At 41.1% G+C, this 18,528-nt stretch overlaps 2 protein-coding genes across 8 annotated transcripts; one reads left to right on the top strand and one right to left on the bottom strand.

Annotated features, from left to right (window-relative positions):
* Nucleotides 1-169: 169 nt before the first annotated feature.
* On the top strand, nt 170-8,450 carry hgh1 (HGH1 homolog (S. cerevisiae)). 7 transcript variants are annotated; one of them, XM_054785809.1, is made up of 10 exons: nt 170-297; nt 610-727; nt 791-929; nt 1,723-1,860; nt 1,947-2,089; nt 3,004-3,104; nt 3,400-3,498; nt 3,585-3,676; nt 3,739-3,861; nt 4,038-8,363. In XM_054785809.1, the coding sequence occupies exons 2-10, from the start codon at nt 618-620 to the stop codon at nt 4,224-4,226; spliced, it is 1,134 nt and encodes a 377-aa protein (XP_054641784.1). In that variant the 5' UTR covers nt 170-297; nt 610-617; the 3' UTR covers nt 4,227-8,363. The 7 variants fall into 7 exon arrangements, with proteins under 7 accessions (XP_054641784.1, XP_054641785.1, XP_054641782.1 ...); XM_054785810.1 differs by having other exon boundaries at nt 1,938-2,089; nt 3,597-3,676; XM_054785807.1 differs by having other exon boundaries at nt 1,938-2,089; nt 4,038-8,362.
* A 6,813-nt stretch (nt 8,451-15,263) lies between these two features.
* Nucleotides 15,264-16,623, bottom strand: wu:fb55g09 (coiled-coil domain-containing glutamate-rich protein 1). Its single transcript, XM_054784951.1, has one exon. The coding sequence runs from the start codon at nt 16,186-16,188 to the stop codon at nt 15,640-15,642; it is 549 nt and encodes a 182-aa protein (XP_054640926.1). The 5' UTR covers nt 16,189-16,623; the 3' UTR covers nt 15,264-15,639.
* Nucleotides 16,624-18,528: the final 1,905 nt, after the last annotated feature.

The raw sequence follows: 18,528 nt of genomic DNA, 5'->3' as shown, positions 1-18,528 counted from the left end.
CCAGACGTCTATCTGAATACCGAAGGCAAAGAAATAAGTCATTATATTAAAGGGTTATAATACGTTATTGTAGGTTTGGAGAGGTTAATCTTCAATCTTATATTCAGCGAAAAACGTCCGTGTCACGTAGCGACCACTGGGTGGCAATAAAGCACAACTAAAGAACTAAAGAAGAAGAACCCGGAAAAAGGCGACTCAGATGTACCGCTGTTAGTCGACACGTGCGGGTCTTTAACGCTCATGGCGTTTAGTTTTAAGGGATAAAGCTGGGAAGGAAACCAGCTGCCGTCTACCAAGGTAAAGGTGGGACTTTATTTCTAATCGACATATTTAAACACTTCCTCTCATTGATGCAAGCTAACGTTATTTCACTGTAGTTTCAGTGGCGTAGTGAGGCCAAATCATAACAACCTCTCTCTGTATTTAGTTAACATGAATTCATTATTTTTTTCAGAAATACTGAATTTGTTCATACAGCTGTTAACAACAGTTATTGATTTCCTGGTGACTGGTGTGTGTCAAACTATGCTTATGGTTGTCTTGCATGGCCAGATGGTGGTATTTCACAGCTTTGGGATGTAAAAAGTTTAGTTGGTGTTTATTTAACAGTCTTGAAGATGCTGAGTGATTCTGAGGCTGCAGAGCTGCTCTCCTTCCTGGCTCCTGGCACACGGCCTGATGTCAAAGGTCACACCACCGGCTACATTCTGGGACTGTCAGGACACAGGTGGGCGGCGGATGGCGTCACTGATAGTGCTCTCACATTACTACCTAATATATTTATTTTCAGGGATGGCTGCCGCTTCCTGCGCTCTAAACCTGACTTAATTAGTGCACTTTTTGCGCTGACCTCTGACCCCTCCATCGCTATCGTGAAGGATTGCTACCACATCCTGATCAACTTGTCGGCCGATGAGACTCTGCACCAGGTGATGAGTGCTGACTGACATTGAGTTTCTCTTTTGTGCCACTGCAACACTCTCAAAGAAACTGATTGTTTATTAGTTGACTTCAGTCTTTCCTGTCATTATAGTTGGGGCCGGCTCCTGTCCAAAAAGTTTTTAAAAAAAAAAAAAAATGTATATAGCGCCAGATCACAACACACGTAAGTTAAGGATCACTTTCTTGTAGAACAGGTCTATAGATTATTTTATTAAACAAATTAAGTAGCCTTATCTTATTTACACAGCGGCATGTCAATTCTGGCCTTGTGGGTGTCCTTTTTCCACGAAGGGACGCTTCCTGAAAAATCAAAGGACACGGGGGGCCATTTTCATATTTTTCTTTTTATAAAAAAGGCTAAAACCAATTCAATATGCTAAGACGTTATGTACAGTATATTTAAAGAAAAAAAAGCAGCCTGCATATCAGCTTTGTGTTGTTAGCATCAACATTTTAAATTTTGATCCTTACATTACAGGATAAGCAGCATAGAAGATGGATGGATGATTACATTACATGTTGTGGGCTGCAATTGCCTCCACTCTGTTATTTTGGAGTCTTTTTAGTGCTTTCTACTATTAAAATTGGAGTGACTATTATCACGTCACATTGTAATTGGGGGGAATCATATTGTATCATACCCCTTTTTAATTAGAATGAATCGTATTGACATGTTGTATATTGCCTGTTAATTGGAGTGAATCTTATTGTATCAGAACTCAGTGGAGTGAATTGTTACTGTCGGTCACTGTTTGAGTCTACAATATCTTCTCTGTTCAGGTGCTCATGAATGATGTCAACGTTGTTCCTGTGCTGCTTAAGAACACCATGGATCCAGACTTCCCCTTTTCTGATCAGATCTGCAGCATCCTGTCCAACCTGACGCGCCATGAGAAGACATGCAAGTCTCTGTTTAAGGTGGACCATCCAAACCTGCGTGGACCATTTTAAAAGACATGCTAAGTGTTTCTTAAAGGCTGGCCCATCTGTTCCAGCTGCTCCAGGAGGATGTTGGACTTGCTCAGCTGGTGGACATCTTCTGTACTGAAGGGTACAACAAGAACGCCAAATTCCACTATTTGGCTCCTATGCTATCCAACCTCACGCAGCTACCTGAGGCCAGACACTTTTTGATGGACAAAGACAGGTGATTGACAACAAAGTCTTTTGAATTTTTCCAAACTTTCACAGTACTCATTCTTTTCAAAGGGTGTGTGTTTTAGAATATTTTTAGAGGATCGTGTTCAGTCGGCACACAGAATGACACAGACACATCAAGGTATTTTAGCCTAAACAAGGGCGTATTTATTTAAGCATCAACACACAAGATATACTGTATGATTGCAGCGAAAAAGCCTCTTACAAAGCCAACAGGGTGGAGAGCCAACACCCGTGGAAGAGTTCGCATCAATCGGCTGGGCGTTCGATCACAACCCGCAGCAGACTCCGTCTAGGTGTTTTCGCTCACCCCTCTTTATGCCAGTCTGTTCGTGCGAGCGTGAGAACGGGGTGGCCGGCCCCGAAACTCAGGCATTCGCACACAGAGTTACTGTTTTTAACAAAACAGGCGCCAGGCAACCTAGTTTGGTTATATGAGTGTCCTGTCTTCCTCAGTACATAACAAGCACCTGGTAGGCAAGGTCAGCAGATAACAATAACAAGATACAGTGGGAAATGAATGTTCAGAACAACACAAACCCATCACCCTTTCACATTCCACTCTTGATGTTCTGAACATCATTTTCCTCAATTCATAAAATCTTCCACCGTCCATAACATAGCATTATTCATCATAATCCCCTCCCAATTATTCCAATTAACCAGATCGTGTTGCACCCTCTCAAGTAAATCCGCCCGTGTGTCACAGACAAATTCACCACAGCATGTCAAGTTGACCTTTTACAACACATCTGTTGAGGCGAAAACATCACATACCCGCCTTCCTACTCAGTGTGACAGTGAGCCTCCCCTCACACTACCTAATGTTGACTACACCTTTAAGCCAAATTCCTGCATTGGTTTTATGTAAAGTGTGTGTGTGCGCACGTGCGCGCATTGCAGGTGTGTCATCCAGCGGTTGTTGCCCTTCACACAGTTTCAAGCGTCAGTGGTGAGGAGGGGTGGAGTCATCGGTGTCCTGCGCAACTGCTGCTTTGATTACGGTAAGGCACCAACATTGGCGTTTTTGCTTCTGGGGAAAGTTATAGATTTTTATTCATGTTTTCGTGTTTATCCCTACAAGGTCATGTTACTGAAGTAACAGGAGGTCAAAGTGCATGTTCTGTAGCACTTAACATGTCATTTTGAACAAGAGAACAACAAAGCATTTGTCATTGTTGTATGTACTGTGTGTGTATATGTACAGTGTATATAGAGCGTGAATTTGAATGCGCTTCCCCAGGCTGGTGACTTTGTAACTTGTCCTCATGTGACCCATATCTCCTTTATGTCCCGCAGCCAATCACGATTGGTTGCTAAGCGATGCAGTGGACATCCTGCCGTTCCTGCTGCTGCCACTGGCTGGTCCAGAGGAGCTGAGTGAGGAAGAAAATGAAGGTGGGTGTTTTTGTTATGTTATGTTATGTTATGTGGTGTTTAGATGTGCGAATTCACTGAAGCACGAAAATGACGATGACGTGCAGGTCTGCCGGTAGATCTTCAATACCTGCCAGAAGACAAGAAGAGAGAAGACGATCCCGACATCAGGAAGATGCTGCTGGAGACTCTCATGCTGGTAGAAAGCAAACACACGAGTGCGCCTATCATGCTCGTCTTACTCATAACTTAACTTTACAGTTGACTGCGACCAAGGCTGGTCGGAAGGCTCTAAAAGACAAAAACGTCTACCCCATCATGCGGGAGTTCCACCGCTGGGAGACGGACACCAAGGTCACAGCAGCCTGTGAAAAACTAGTCCAGGTAGGAAGCATATTTGGCCCTTCAGATTTGTATTAGTACATCCAAAGCTGTAGACTGGTAGTAACAAACCCATGCCAAAAGCCAAACATTAGTGCCTCAATAATGGCAGCTTTAACACTTACCGTAAGGAAACTTTTTATCCCATAGCGGCCCTCTGTCTCTCCTCCTCCGTGCAGGTGCTTATAGGAGACGAGCCTGAGCAGGGCATGGAGAACCTGATGGAGGTGGAGATTCCTGAGCATGTGGAGGAGAAGCTGAAGGAGGCCGACGCCAAGGAGCAGCAGGAGCTGGAGAGCGAGGAGGACAGGAGACAAATACATGAGGAGGCCGAAAATGAGGAGGGGACACAAACCAGGCAGGACTGATGCAACATGTAATATTTGGACAATCAGTCTACAACTGCAGCTTCACTTAGAAAGGACAGGACATAGTGTACAGTTAACAGGGTGATGATGCTTTTAAACCTTCTCTTTTTTTTGGCAACTAGTTTATGTAGGTGGCATTGCTCAGGTGTAGAGTGGTCCTCAACCCACCCCCGGTGACAAGGTCAGACAATGAAAACTCAGTTGTAGCTGATGCTGTGTCATCAGTAGGTGAGTGGGGTTGTGATGTCAAAGCGCTTTGAGTACCTTAAAAGCGTTACACAAGTGAAATCCCATTTATTTAGATTTTGGTATGTATTGAAAAGTGAATTCCACCACCTGAGGCATGAGTTTCCGTCACCTATGTCGCAATAGGGATTTTTAAATCAAAGGAGAAATTTCTGGTCACTGCAGGTAGTCAGCCTTGTGACCGCGTACTTTTCGCCAGCAGATGGGGCCAGCGGTCAAGCCATTCCCTGCTAGCTTTGTGTTTATGCTACAACATTTCCTGCTGTAAAGTCAAGAGGTTCTCATAGTTTCCTGGCTTAACATATCTTGGAAGGCGCTGCTTGCTAATAGTTGTCATTTGTGTCTGAGCTCATTCGAAAGTGATGCTTTGTTGACATTACGTCGCGTGAAAGACTCAATAAACTGCACCAAACGTGTCACTGCGTCTACACGTTGGTCACAAACACAGCCTAATGACACCCTAAATGCATCACTAATCAATTACATTTGACAAGAATACTTTTACCAGACACTGCTGAATAACGTAAAGCGTTTCTTGTTTCACTTCCGTGTTTCCGTGCCAGACGTGTGCTACACCCCGGTCATATTTTATGGTATAAAAAAAACAACCTCTGTCATACAAATTATTTTTTTTATTTATCAGTACTGTTCACGTCAACATGGACACGATATGTCTTTCACCTCCCTGTTAGAAAAATATAAAGACTGAAAATAACTATTGGCATTGTACGATTGGAGTACATAAACTATATACAGCAAGGTGCCGAATGTAACTAGTTACCTGCTCTGAACATGCCATGCTGCACTCACAACACGGCCGCGTGATGTAATATAAAGTTTTACTCCTTTTTTCTATTCTCTTCGTTTAATATCGCAATTAATAAACTTTGATAACTTCCGCGATAGGATGGCCTCTGGCAGAAGACAAAAATAGCTGCCTCTGCATCCAGCAGGGTGCGCTGTGACGTGCAATGTAATCTAATTTGTGTGTGTGTGTGTGTGTGTGTGTGTGTGTGTGAGACTGGAAGAGTGAAGGAGGCTGCCAGAATAAAAACAAGTGTTCCTGTGTTAGTACGTGCACAGCAGAGACATGGATTAACTGTACCAGCAAGACTTTTTCTTTCTTTCTTTTTAGTATCCCAAGACACTAGGGTTGGGTTTGGTGATGGTGAGACAAGCACAAACCCAAAAGCAGCAGACAATGCTTAAGTAAGATTTTAACATTAACTATCACATAAGTGTAAAAAGAAGATAACCACTGTTAATATGTAGACAAGAAAACAAAACATTCTAAACATTAATGACAATGTTGTCATGCATCTGATTCTCACTGTGTGTAAAAAGAAATTAAGCACTGTCATAAATTAAAAAAAAATAAAAACTAAATAAATGTGATAAGTGTTGCAAAAAAGCCAAAGAAAAACCTAAATGCATGCATGGAGATCATCCTTAAAATATTTTCTACAAGATGGCGGTTCAAACTTGGAGATTTGTAAGAATGTAGCTTTTTTTTTTTTTTTTTTTACAAATGAAAGTGTGCTTTTCACTGGACGGTGTCGAAGGTGAAAGTTCATATCGCTAGGGGTGATGTTTCTTGCTAGTGCTTTTGAACTGACATTCAATATAACATTTGGTATCAGACCCTGGATGCTTGAGGTAGCAGTTGGTTGGGGGCTGGGGTCAAAGTTCATGTCTTCAATAACAACACACTGATAGTTTTATATTAGTGTATGTGTGAGTTGACTGGCTTTCCGCATTGTGTCATGGAGGAAAGTTACTCAGCAACTCACTGATCTCCTTTCACTTCTCCTGTCTGCACTGTTGCCAACATTTTGTTGTGTTTGCTTCCACATAACGTATTTCGCAGCTTCGTCAACTCAAAACGTTCACTATAAGAAATAGTAAATGCCTCTCCTCCATTACACAATCTTGAAAGTTTATACAAAGACTTGTCAGCTGCATGCCACTGCTGTCAATCGCTTTGTTTGTCTGCGCTCTGATTGGTTGTGCTGTGTATGCCATGCAGAAGTCTCCGCCCCCTGAGAGGGCCGCTGTACTTTTCCACTCCAAAGTGTGTCTCTAAGTCAATCCTCTCCTACTCTCCCTCCTCCCCTTCTGCACACAACCTGAGGTTGGTCACCGATTGGTTTTTAAGGTCTGATGGCTGACAAAAAACATCCAGTATTCCTGATTTGTGCTGAAAGTATGTTAGCTTTTGTTAAATTAACTTTGTGTTCTATTTTAAAGAAAACTCAACAATGTCTTGGCAAGTCCACTTTTTATGTTGTACATGTCAGTAAGACACCCAGCATGTGAGTCTGAGCAGTCTTTGTGAATGTTGGTTCCGCAGCAAAGTGTCATGACGTCTTGCAAATCACTTAAAGTTCATTTTAAAGCGTCCATGACACGATTCAGCAACTTTGCTTAAATATGTTATATATTGTTTGTAATTGTGTTCTACTTTGTTCGATTGTTGAAAGCCAATGGTAAATTGGCAAAAAAAAGTTCATGGCGCCAGCCATGATGAAATGGCTCGCAGCTCAGCCTCATTTCCGGAAGTGAAGTCATCGGGATGACGCAAGATTAAAAAAAAAACACTTCGTCGACTTGGTTCACTAAATTTTTCACCAAAACAAAATGTTGTGTTGCTGCTGGATGATCACAGTATCCGAGCGATACTGTAAGTTTTTCGTTTCCGAAAGACGAAGATTTAAGACAACAATGGATGAAGCAAGTGCAGAGAACGAGAGGTCGATGTACTGCAAAAAAAAGATCGGTGAGGATAATTCGTAATGCTGTTTAGAGAGAACATACAAACCCTTTATTTTTAAAATCACAGATATTAAAATTAGCTGATTTTAGTACATTTTCAAACAGCTAAATTAATGTATAAAGTTAACAATAACTTGTTCCCCAAAAACGTCATACAGTATTTCTCTATGAAAGACGAGAAATATGATCTTAGAGGAAAATAAAATTTAAAAAACACTTATATGCGAGAACAATGCTGAAATCCCACAGCATTTCAGTATGTGGAATTAAATTTTGGAGCGGACTGAGTAAGGAACTCAATGTACCGAGATGAGCAAATTCAACAAACAATACAAGCAGTTGATGTTTGCTAAATATAAGTCAGAAGAGTCTTGGCTATTATACTTATTGCTCTGTCATGCTTGTTTATTATTATTTATTATTACACTGATTATTATATCAAAAATATTACATGGAATGCAGGATGTGGAATGGATGTGGGGGTAGGACTAAATAAGCTTTGCTTCTTACTACTCCTTTTGAACATGTGGAACTGTGAAATGATGATTTATGAGATGTGTTCCATTGTAACCTTCATGCATGTTCAAATAAAATTAAACCAAACCGATGGACGCCCATCTAGACTTCTGATCATTGCAGTGATTATTTCACTGATGACTCCTTCGAAGAAACACCTTTTACAAGAATCATTTGGCTTGAATGTACGGCATAAACGCATTAAACACCGGTACACAGGAAAAAAAGAACAAAGAACTATGTCAAATTTGGCACAATAGAGTACGATAAGTAATGTCTTGTTTCCATAATGACACAATTCCATGATAGCGACAAGGCTGCAAAGCATTATACATGTTGTATACACATCTTTTGACAGCGATATGTTTTACTGCGGGGGTAGGCGGTGGCAAGCATTCGTCCTCAAAGTCTCACTGCCACATATACAAAAAAAGTCTATAAAAACCCCTTTACGCTCCAAATGTTTCTTCCTCAAACTTTTTAAACATCGCTCAGATCTTCGCTATAATCTCTGTAAACATCCTCCGTCACGTACAACACCATGTTTGTTTACCTGAGTGATATTACCACAACGATGTTGACTGTTGAAAAGCCTAAATGGCAACTTGACTCTATGTAGCCTTTTAAATATAATCATGTCAGTGTACTCGTTTAATCGTTTTCCTGAATTAAATTGCTCCATTTTCAGCTAATAATAGTATTGAAGTGTACTCTGTGGGTGTCCAGAAGGTGTAGTGGTGTACAGTGGTGTGAAAAAGTGTTTGCCTCTTCCTGATTTCTTTTCTTGCATGTTTGTCACACTTAAATGTTTCAGATCGTCAAACAAATTTAAATATTAGTCAGTGATAACACAACTGAACACAGAATGTAGTTTTAAGTGAAACTTTTTATTATTAAGGGCGAAACAAATCCAAACCTACATGGCCCTGTGTGGAAAAAGTGATCGCCCCCATTTTAAAACATAACTCAGATTAATTGAGATCTATCAGTCTGTAAAAGGTTATAAAGCCATTTCTAAAGCTTTGGGACTCCAGCGAACCACAGTGAGAGCCATTATCCGCAAATGGCGAAAACATGGAACAGTGGCGAACCTTCCCAGGAGTGGCCGGCCAACCAAAATTACCCGAAGAGTGCAGCAACGATTCATCCATGAGGTCACAGAAGACCCCACAAGAACATCCAAAGAACTGCAGGGCTCACTTGCCTCAGTTAAGGTCAGTGTTCATGACTCCACCATAAGAAAGACACTGGGCATGGCAGAGTTCCAAGACGACAACCACAGCTGAACAAAAAGAACATTAAGGTTTGTCTCAATTTTGCCAGAAAACATCTTGATGATCCCCAAGACCTTTGGGAAAATACTCTGTGGTCTGACGAGACAAAAGTTGAACTTTTTGGAAGGTGTGTGCCCCATTACATCTGGCGTAAAAGTAACGCCACATTTCAGACAAAGAATATAAACCAACAGTATGCAGTAAAGTATGGTGGTGGTAGTGTGATGGTCTGGGGCTGTTTTGCTGCTTCAGGACCTGGAAGACTTTCTGTGATAAATGGAACCATGAATTCTGCTGTCTACCAAAAAATCCTGAAGGAGAATGCCTGACCATCTGTTCGTGACCTCAAGCTGAAACCAACTTGGGTTCTGCAGCAGGACAATGATCCAAAACACACCAGCAAGTCCACCTCTGAATGGCTGAAGAAAAGCAAAATGAAGACTTTTGGAGTGGCCTTGTCAAAGTCCTGACCTGAATCCTGCTGAGATGCTGTGGCATGACCTTAAAAAGGTGTTTCATGCTGGAAAACCCTCCAATGTGACTGACTGACAACAATTCTGCAACGATTCCTCCACAGCGCTGTAAGAGAGCAAGTTATTGCAAACACTTGTTGCCGCTAAGGGTGGCCTAACCAGTTATTAGCTTTAGGGGGCAATCACTTTTTCTACACAGGGCCATGTAGGTTTGGATTTTTTTCTCTCCCTTAATAATAAAAAGTTTCATTTAACAACTGCATTTTGTCTTCCGTTCTGTTGTCATTGACTAATATTTAAATTTGTCTGATGAGCTGAAACATTTAAGTGTGACAAACATGCACAAAAAATAAGAAATCAAGAAGACAGGACTTGCACACCATTGTATACCACTTTACTTGTGCTGTCCGAGCTGGCTGAGTTGTACTGGTAAGTGTACAAATAGTGGGGAACCTCCACAGAGATGCTTAAAATAAGTTTTTCACATCTAAACTCGCCATCAAAATCAATTGTGCTTATAACGCATACATTTTTAAACTTCTCTGTATGATTCACCATCTCATAAGTTTCCTAAAACAATTGTATTTATAACATGGTCAACTATAAGCATACTGGCTTACTTAAATAATAAATGATAAAAACCTCTTTTTATTGTAACGGTACATGTACATGTGTCAAATGTCGTTTTTGGAGTTGTGAGTGGTTGAAAATAGTTTTTGGAAGGCAGCAACTGCCCCAGGACCCTCAGTGGAGGGAGGGTCCATGAACACACACACACACACACACACACACACACACACACGATTCACTTGCGGTGGAAACCTGAGCTGACTGACTCCTTGACGACAACTTCCTCTCAGCAAAACACTTGTGCACTTTCTGCAGTAGCCATTTTGAAACGGTCAAAACGAGAGAAAATTGAATGTTTTGTGTAACTCTGTGCACACAATTGTTAGGGGAGTTGTAATGTGAGGATGGATGTTGTTATTCAGAACTCTGGGTCAATGCAAAATGCTAATAAAGCTCAAACTGAATATTTAAGACCCTGTTGACTTATTTGCAAGAAAACCTTTGCTGGTTCTGTGCTGACTGGCCAATATCTTCTCCATTTCATTAGGTGCTGCATCTCTCTAACAGACTCTTCAGAGTCAGTTAAATGCCTTTTTTTGTCCCATTTTACCTGAGGAAAATAAGATATTTAGTAATTGTGCACATCTTGATATGATATACAAATACTAATTAAGCATTCAATTTAACACAGCTTGGAGTGCTAAAAAAAATCATCAACGGTCAAAATACCCACTTGACTCATTATTGTGCATACAGTGTGTAGCGGCCATGCCACATCATTGCCGCCAGTGTGATGTGGTATGCTTTGGATCGTGTACTTCAACATACGTTTCCCATCATTCTCATACAAACTGACAGATTTATCCAAAGAATTTGGGGATTATGTGAGATTTTGTTTTGTTTGTTTTCTGTCAAAATCTCCCATTGCCCTCTTTTTTGGTATAAATTGTCATCATATTTTTGGATTCAGGTTAAGAAAGGAATGTAATCCAATGCACTTAATGTACAATCATGACCAAAGGTTTTGAGAGTGACACAAGTTGTGGCTCTCACAAAGTTTGCTTCTTCAGCGTTTTCAGATGTTTTTGTCAGATGTTACTATGATATACTGAAGTATAATTACAAGCGTTTTATACGTGTCAAAGGCTTTTATTGACAGCTACGTTAAGTTTATGTTAAGTGTTAATATTTGCAGTGTTGACCCTTCTTTTTCAATTCACCATGGCATGCCGTCAATTCACCTCTGAGCAACGTATTGACTGATGGCAGCTCATTCTTGCATAATCATAATCACGCTTGGAGTTTGTCAGCATTTGCAAGGTTTTGTTTGTCCGCCCGCTTCTTGAGGACTGACCTCAAAGGGATTAAGGTCTGAGGTGTTTCCTGGCCATGGACCCAAAATGTTGATGTTTTGTTCCCAAAGCTACCGGTAGTTATCACGTTTGCCTTATGGCAAGGTGCTCCATCATGCTGGAAAAAGCATTGGTTGTCACCAAACTGTTCTTGGATGGTTGGGAGAAGTCGCTCTGGGAGGATGTTTTGGTACCATTCTTTATTCATGATCGTGTTCTTAGGCAAAATGGTGAGTGAGCCCACTCCCTTGGCTGGGAAGCAACACCACGCATGAATGATTTCAGAATGCTTTCCTGTTGGCATGACACAGGACTGATGGTAGCGCTCATCTTTCGTTCTCCGGACAAGTTTTTTCCGAACGCCCCAAACAATCGGAAAAGGGATTTATCAGAAACAATTACTTCACACCAGTCTTCGGGAGCCCAATCCCTGTACACTTTGCTAATACCGGTCTGTCGCTGATGTTTTTCCTGGAGAGAAGTGTATTTTTTTGCTGCCCTTATTGACAACAGGTCATCTTCCAAAAGTCTTCGCCTTTCTGCGTGAGCAAATGCACTCACACCTGGTGCCCTGGGGCGCCCTGACCCTGCAGCTGAATCAACTTTCTGAGACTGTCCTGACGCTTGCTGGACTTTCTTAGGCGCAACAACTGAACCTCCTTCCTGGAAGTTCTTGATAATGTGGTAAATCTTATAAATGGTTGAATTAGTTGCAATCTCACCAGCAAAAATATCCTTGCCTATGAAGCCCTTTTTGTGCGAAGCAATGATGACTGCGCCCATTTCCTTGCATTTAACCATGGTTAACAGAGATAAGCGCAACCCCCCTTTTAAAACTTTCAGTCTGTTATTCTAACTCAATCAGCATGACAGAGTCATCCTCAGCCTTTGTCCTTGTCAACACTCTCACCTACGTTAACCAGAGAATCACTCCCAGCTGGTCTTGTTGTGGCTGGGCTGAAATGCAGTGGAAATTGTGTTTTTGGGATTAAGTTCATTTTCATGACTAAGAGGGACTTTGCAATTCATTGCCATTCATTTTATCACTCTTTATAAAATTATGGAATATGCACAAATAGCTATTATAAAACTGGGGCAGCAGACTATGTGGAAAGGAATATTTGCGGCATTCTCTAAACTTTTGGCCATGACTGTACCGTGTGGGTTTTTTTTGTCCGGTGACCCACTCCGAGGGAGACCTCCATCACACTGCTGTGCTGACCAACAGAACCAGTAGGACCAGTAGAGTTAGTAGACACAGGTGCAGGACGGACACATTGGAAACTTTGTGCTTGATAAGAAACTGTGCAAACACTGTGCAGGTTAGTGTGACTCCATGTGTGTGTCAACTGAAACAACCTCAGGGGGAATTTCACTCTGTGCCAACCGAGTACATCAGCTGATCCAGAGGTCGAAAGATCTTAGGAGTAGGCCCTGCTGGTTCGCTCTTCTCCTTATGTTTATTTATTTGTTGTTTGTACTGAATTCTACATTTTAGGATGTTTATGAGCATTTGATTGAGGTGCTAAAAGCTCCTGGCTCATTGAGAGTCAACTCGTTTGTACTAGTTAAATAGTTAAACAAGTTTGTGCAAAGTTCGTACAGTAATGTTGTCATCTCTAGCAATTTTAGGGGGCTGGAGCACCATATAAGACCTGTGTTTGGCCACAAACCCAACAACAGATTTAAATAGGGGTAAGCCTAAATATTGATTCAATTGCATATTCATCTATTCCTCGGTTGCATATGGAAATTTTTTCGATGAAGATCATAAATCACACTGAAATGTTAAAATACCAAAAGCAAAAGCTCTTTCTTTATTTTTTATTTTATGTAAGGACATAAAATGAAGGCGACGTTTAATCATCACCCTTTAAAATGTACTCGGAGACCATTATTGGTGTACTTCACAAGCCCAGTTGGATTTTATGACCTTTTTCAAAACTTTAATTCTACCTGTATTTAATTTAAATTCTGTATGATATATTTTGATGGTTGTTCAGGATTGACCAGGAGAAATTGTATATGTTTGTATATATACTTATATATATATATATATATATATATATATATATATATATATATATATATACTTATAAGTATATATATATATATATATATATATATATATATATATATATATATATATATATATATACTTATAAGTATATATATATATATATATATATATATATATATATATAAGTATATATACTTCAGTCTGGCATTTGTGGTCTGCAAGTCTGCTCTGGCGCTCATATTTCCAAAATCAAGTCATGTTGAAATGGAGGTAAGACGCAGGTCCAGTGGCGACACGGCCCCACAAATTTATGAATTTTTGGTTAAAAAAAACGGAAAACAACCCTAAATTGGTAATAATGTATGAATACGTGATAATACAGGTACTTCACTGATTTTTTTTTGTGAAGATTTCACACTTTGTTTAGCGGTCATTGAATGCACCGTAGTTGCTGTGAGACAGGAAAGTGAAACTTATATACCCTATAACAATCCGGCCTCAAAACTCGCAGCGAGGTGAACACAAGTTACTCTATGATCTTAAGTCGTTACTTTAATTACATCAGGGAAGCAGTGTGGATTACATGGATATGCGGCTTTGAGAAACACCTTCTCCAAAAGCTAGCTGGGACTACCGCTACCCGCTTCATAGTAAGGTTGGCAGCGGCCCCACACGCTAGCCTGTGATTCCATTTATCTGTTGTGTTGATTATCATTATCATTCATTAGTTCTAAGTACCTGTACCTTTCATAATGTAAAATGTGTTTAATGAGTGTGTGAGGCATATTTAAGGTTTAAACCTGGATTGTGCATTTAGCTTGTTAGCTTCTGTTGCTAGTGACTAAAGAGAGAGGTCCCTGGAGCTGAATCTAATAATTCCAAGAGTCACTTTTAATCGCCAATATTGATCCGAAATCGGGTCAAAAAGAGCGGTAAGGTTTGGAGGAGTTATGTGTCAAAAATAGACAGTTTTATGGACGTTGGTAGAGTCTGGTAGGGTCGGAACGTAACCCCCACAAAAAGCGAGGAGCTGTACCGACGCTTTATTATGTGAAAGGGACACTTAACCCAGCTAGCTTCTGCAGCCAGGCGAGAACAAAAAAACAAGTCCCCAGCTCGGCGATAGAAAAGAAAAGCTCAGATGGAATCTACTGGGAAACGTAGCGGAAAAGGGATACCCGTGAAATAGTGATGTATGTTGGCTCCTTCCTGAACACTCAATCCAGTGACCAAATATGGTTCCTGCTCACACTACATAAGATCTACATGTAATATGTCATATTCTCCACTGAAGCTCTGTTCACTAAAAAAAAAAAAAAAAAAGCTGCCATGGTCACACTTTGACCGGTGGTCACCATGATTGGTTTATGACACACGAACACAAAGAGGCTTAAAGAGCCTGTCCTGAGTGGGTGTGGCCAGCCAGCCTATTCCACTTTATATAATCTACCCTCCATTCTGTGCCAAGACGGGCCTCTCTGACAAGACAATACGCAAATGTGACTCACATTCAGATCGAGTAGATTCTTAGCTGATCCCATAGTTTTGTGATCAGAACTTCTTTGTATTTTGTATTTTGGACATATGAGCGAAGTGCGGCAGCAGGATACGTGAACAAATGAGTTTGCAGATGATTAAACGTTTGTTGTAGTGTGATTATGTATGCTTGTTTTATGTGTATACGTTGACCCACATTGGACTGCTTCAAAAACCTACTCTCTATGACATCATAAAGGAAATAGAATTGAAAGGAAACTCTGCTTCTACACTTTTAAGCAAGTCTAATTAAATCATCAAGCAAACTCACAGGCAATCAACGCATATCAGCATTTTTATTTATTTATGTATTCACAATAGTTATTTTCTTATAAGTTTTAATGACAGGCAGCATCAGCCATTCAGGGGCAGCTAAAAAGAGGCAACTGGATGATGATTGGCTGCTTGAGCTCACTCCCACCATCCTTTGTGTGCAAGCAATAACAACATTGTCTTCATCCATGACTGCTATTCATACACATCACTTTAACATTTAGCAAAAAACACCAGTGTCACTGAGTTTGGAGAAAAGAGCTTAAGACAGTGTCACTTCCAAAAGGCAAAGTCCTGAATGTTGTTACATTAAAAACACACTGGCTTGGAATTATTAAAAGGATGGACTTCAAACCTGACTTTACATTTCAAGTTTGCCTCTCAAAAAGTCAGGAAGTCACAGAACTCTGCAAAGTCCCTCTGCATGAAGTTCTGACTCTGCATCAGGTCGTCCTCAGAAGGGAAGTACTGCATGCTGTCTTCATGGACGACATGGCTGGTCCTCTGTGGGTCCTGCTGGTCCTGTGCTTCTGGACTGTCCAGGAGGGCTCCTCTGGCGTTCTCCAGGGCTCCCAAGTATGAGTCCATGTCAGTGAGCTCTGAGTCTGTGTCTGAGCAGCTTCCACTGTCACTGCCCACAGAATCAGAGCGCATGTGCATCATCTGGTACTTCTCATGCATGAGGAACTGGTTGGTGTTCTGAGGGGCCCGCATGCCCCTCGCTCGGTTCCCTTTGATGTTGACGGGCCGAAGGCATATCATTGTGGACCTCTTGAGCGGATGATGCTTGGGCCCTCTCAGGCACCCTCCACCCCCTGCTGTCCTCCGATGGAGCACTCGCTTCGTGCGGCTGGCGGCATCCCTGCGGGGGGCTTCAGTGGTATCAGCCTCCAGCTTGCAGCCCCTCCTGCACATCACCTGTGACAGCATGTTCTTGTCTTCCTCTCTCCCTGTGATGATGCTCCCCTTTACATCCTCCTCCTCCCCAGAGACAACAAAGACAGAGAGTCTCTCTTTTTTAAGGGGGATTGAGATCTCAAATGAGCTCTGTCGCTCCTTCCCACAGTCTACCTTTTTACTAGTTTGGAGTTTTTTTTCTTGACCTCTGGCTTGGGCTGTTGCATAGCCTGCTCTTTCTCCCCTCGCAGCGGCAGCTTGCCTGCTCGCCTGGTGGCTCCCTGACACGCCCTCCTCGGCCTCGCCTGTCTTCGCCTCTCTAGACTTCAAAAAGCTCCTCGCAGCTTTGCCTAGCAGTTTAAAGTGAGCTGCGGAGCTTTAGTGTTGTCCAGCTTAATTTTTTAGGCTGCTTTTCGTTGTTTGTTTAATCGTTGTGGTGTACTGATTCGTCAGTCAGCAGGAACTGTAAAACTGTCCCTGCTTCAGAGCATATATGAAGGGTTGGGAGGATCCATTTTCTGGTTCAATGTAGGGTTTGCTCTTCCAGGAGCTCCCAACCCCTGCTTTTAAAAATACATTCCAATACAACGGCTTTTTACACGTTATCGTTTATGTCATCACATAGCTACGACACAGTGTGATGCAATAGCACGCATATGCACGTTTTAGATATGCTGGATTTGCGATCAAGGAGATGGTATCCCCTGCAAATCAAAATGGTTCGCTCTGCTTTGGTCAGCAGATGTAACTTGATCCAAATCGTGTTAGTCCCGCCCCCTCTGATGATTGACACCAGCAGCAGAGGAACTGTCCACATTAGGCACATCTCCACAACAATGCTCATTTTGGGATATTAATTCAACAATGTGCTAATAATTGTACAGCTGTACTACATCATATTGGTAGATTATCTTATATAGTAGCTGAATACGATGACTACACCTTTCAGTATAATGGCGTGCAGCTGTACACCACAGCACAAACACAATAAGAAACATATTGTTAAATTATCACCACTCTGTCAGCGTCAATCAAAACGTCATTAAATGTTACTTGAACTTCATTTTTGTTGAGAAACACTTTGAAAGCTAAGTATGCAGGGGTCCTAGCGACCCCATGTGGCTGAGATGCAAAATACATATTAGGTCAGATTCACTTTCTCACTGAGCACTAATTTCGTTTATGACCGTTATAGTTTGTATGTTTAAATAAAATACATCAATGCTCATGTTGTTCCTAAAAAATATAGGAGTAGTGAATGAATCTATCACAAAAAAGTTTTTTTTAAAAAGAAAACTGCACTTTAAAAAAATTGCCCATTATCCATAATCAGTAAACATGACCACAGGTCTTTCTCTTTTCTGCGCGTTCTAAAGAAAGAGAAAAGTAAAAAAAAAAAAAAAAAAAAAAAAAAAAAGCATGTGGGAGCTAACCATGTACGTAACGGGACACACGTATTTCGACTATTAAGCCCTAAAAAAATCCAAAAAACGCCAACCATGTTTTATTTACACAACTGACCTGTATATAAACCAAGCTACAGCGACATTGTTATTGTAGCAGCTAACACAAATAACTATTTTTCAGGCGTAGTGACTCTCTGTAGTGGTGTGAGGCGCTGTGGCGATGGGACACCAATCTGTACTAGCTAGGAAACAAGAACAAGCATATGAACAACTACGAGTAGACAACCAAATTAACTGTAAAGTATTAGCCCACATTCCATGTTTTGTTTATACACGGCTAGATGGACTGTGTTGTCATATTGTGTGCTACGTGCTCCATGTACCAGAATCAATATCATGACTTACTGGACAATTGTCTGTCTGGTCCAGCTGATCTGAGGCATCTTTTCCAGTTTATTTTGAGTAGGTGGAAAAACGTTTCTATCACTTGTTGTGATGCAATCTCTTGGAGCAATGTCGTCCTTGCCATACACACCATACACACACATGACAAGCTCCACATTTTCACCACCAAGTCATTCCAGTGTAATGACTTGCCCCCGTCTGTTATAAAGTTTCACTCTGTTCTTGCGGGCTCAGCTTCTAAAACTTGTAGCTCATCCTCCGTATATTCAGGCTAAAAGGCTCTACTGTATATTCTTATTTGTCCAAAAGTAGTTGTCGGCAACTCTCACAAAATTTGTAGTGATCGTAGTAGCAAACAGACATGTGCTTGATACCCTGCTGTTGTTGACGGAAGTAGCACTAGATGTGAAATCAATGCGTCCAGGAAAGAAGTTTGGGTAATGTTTAAAATGATAAAAATACGGCAAAATACTGCAGGTATTGCATGTTGTCATTAATGTACCTGTTAGTGCATGATCACAGCATGTATATAAAACGGTATAACGTTGTTGTTTTTTTAATA

Source organism: Dunckerocampus dactyliophorus, chromosome 8, assembly GCF_027744805.1.
Source record: "Dunckerocampus dactyliophorus isolate RoL2022-P2 chromosome 8, RoL_Ddac_1.1, whole genome shotgun sequence".
NCBI lineage: Eukaryota > Metazoa > Chordata > Actinopteri > Syngnathiformes > Syngnathidae > Dunckerocampus > Dunckerocampus dactyliophorus.
The sequence above is the reverse complement of the archived record's forward strand: the minus strand, read 5'-3'. Positions and strand labels throughout refer to the sequence as shown.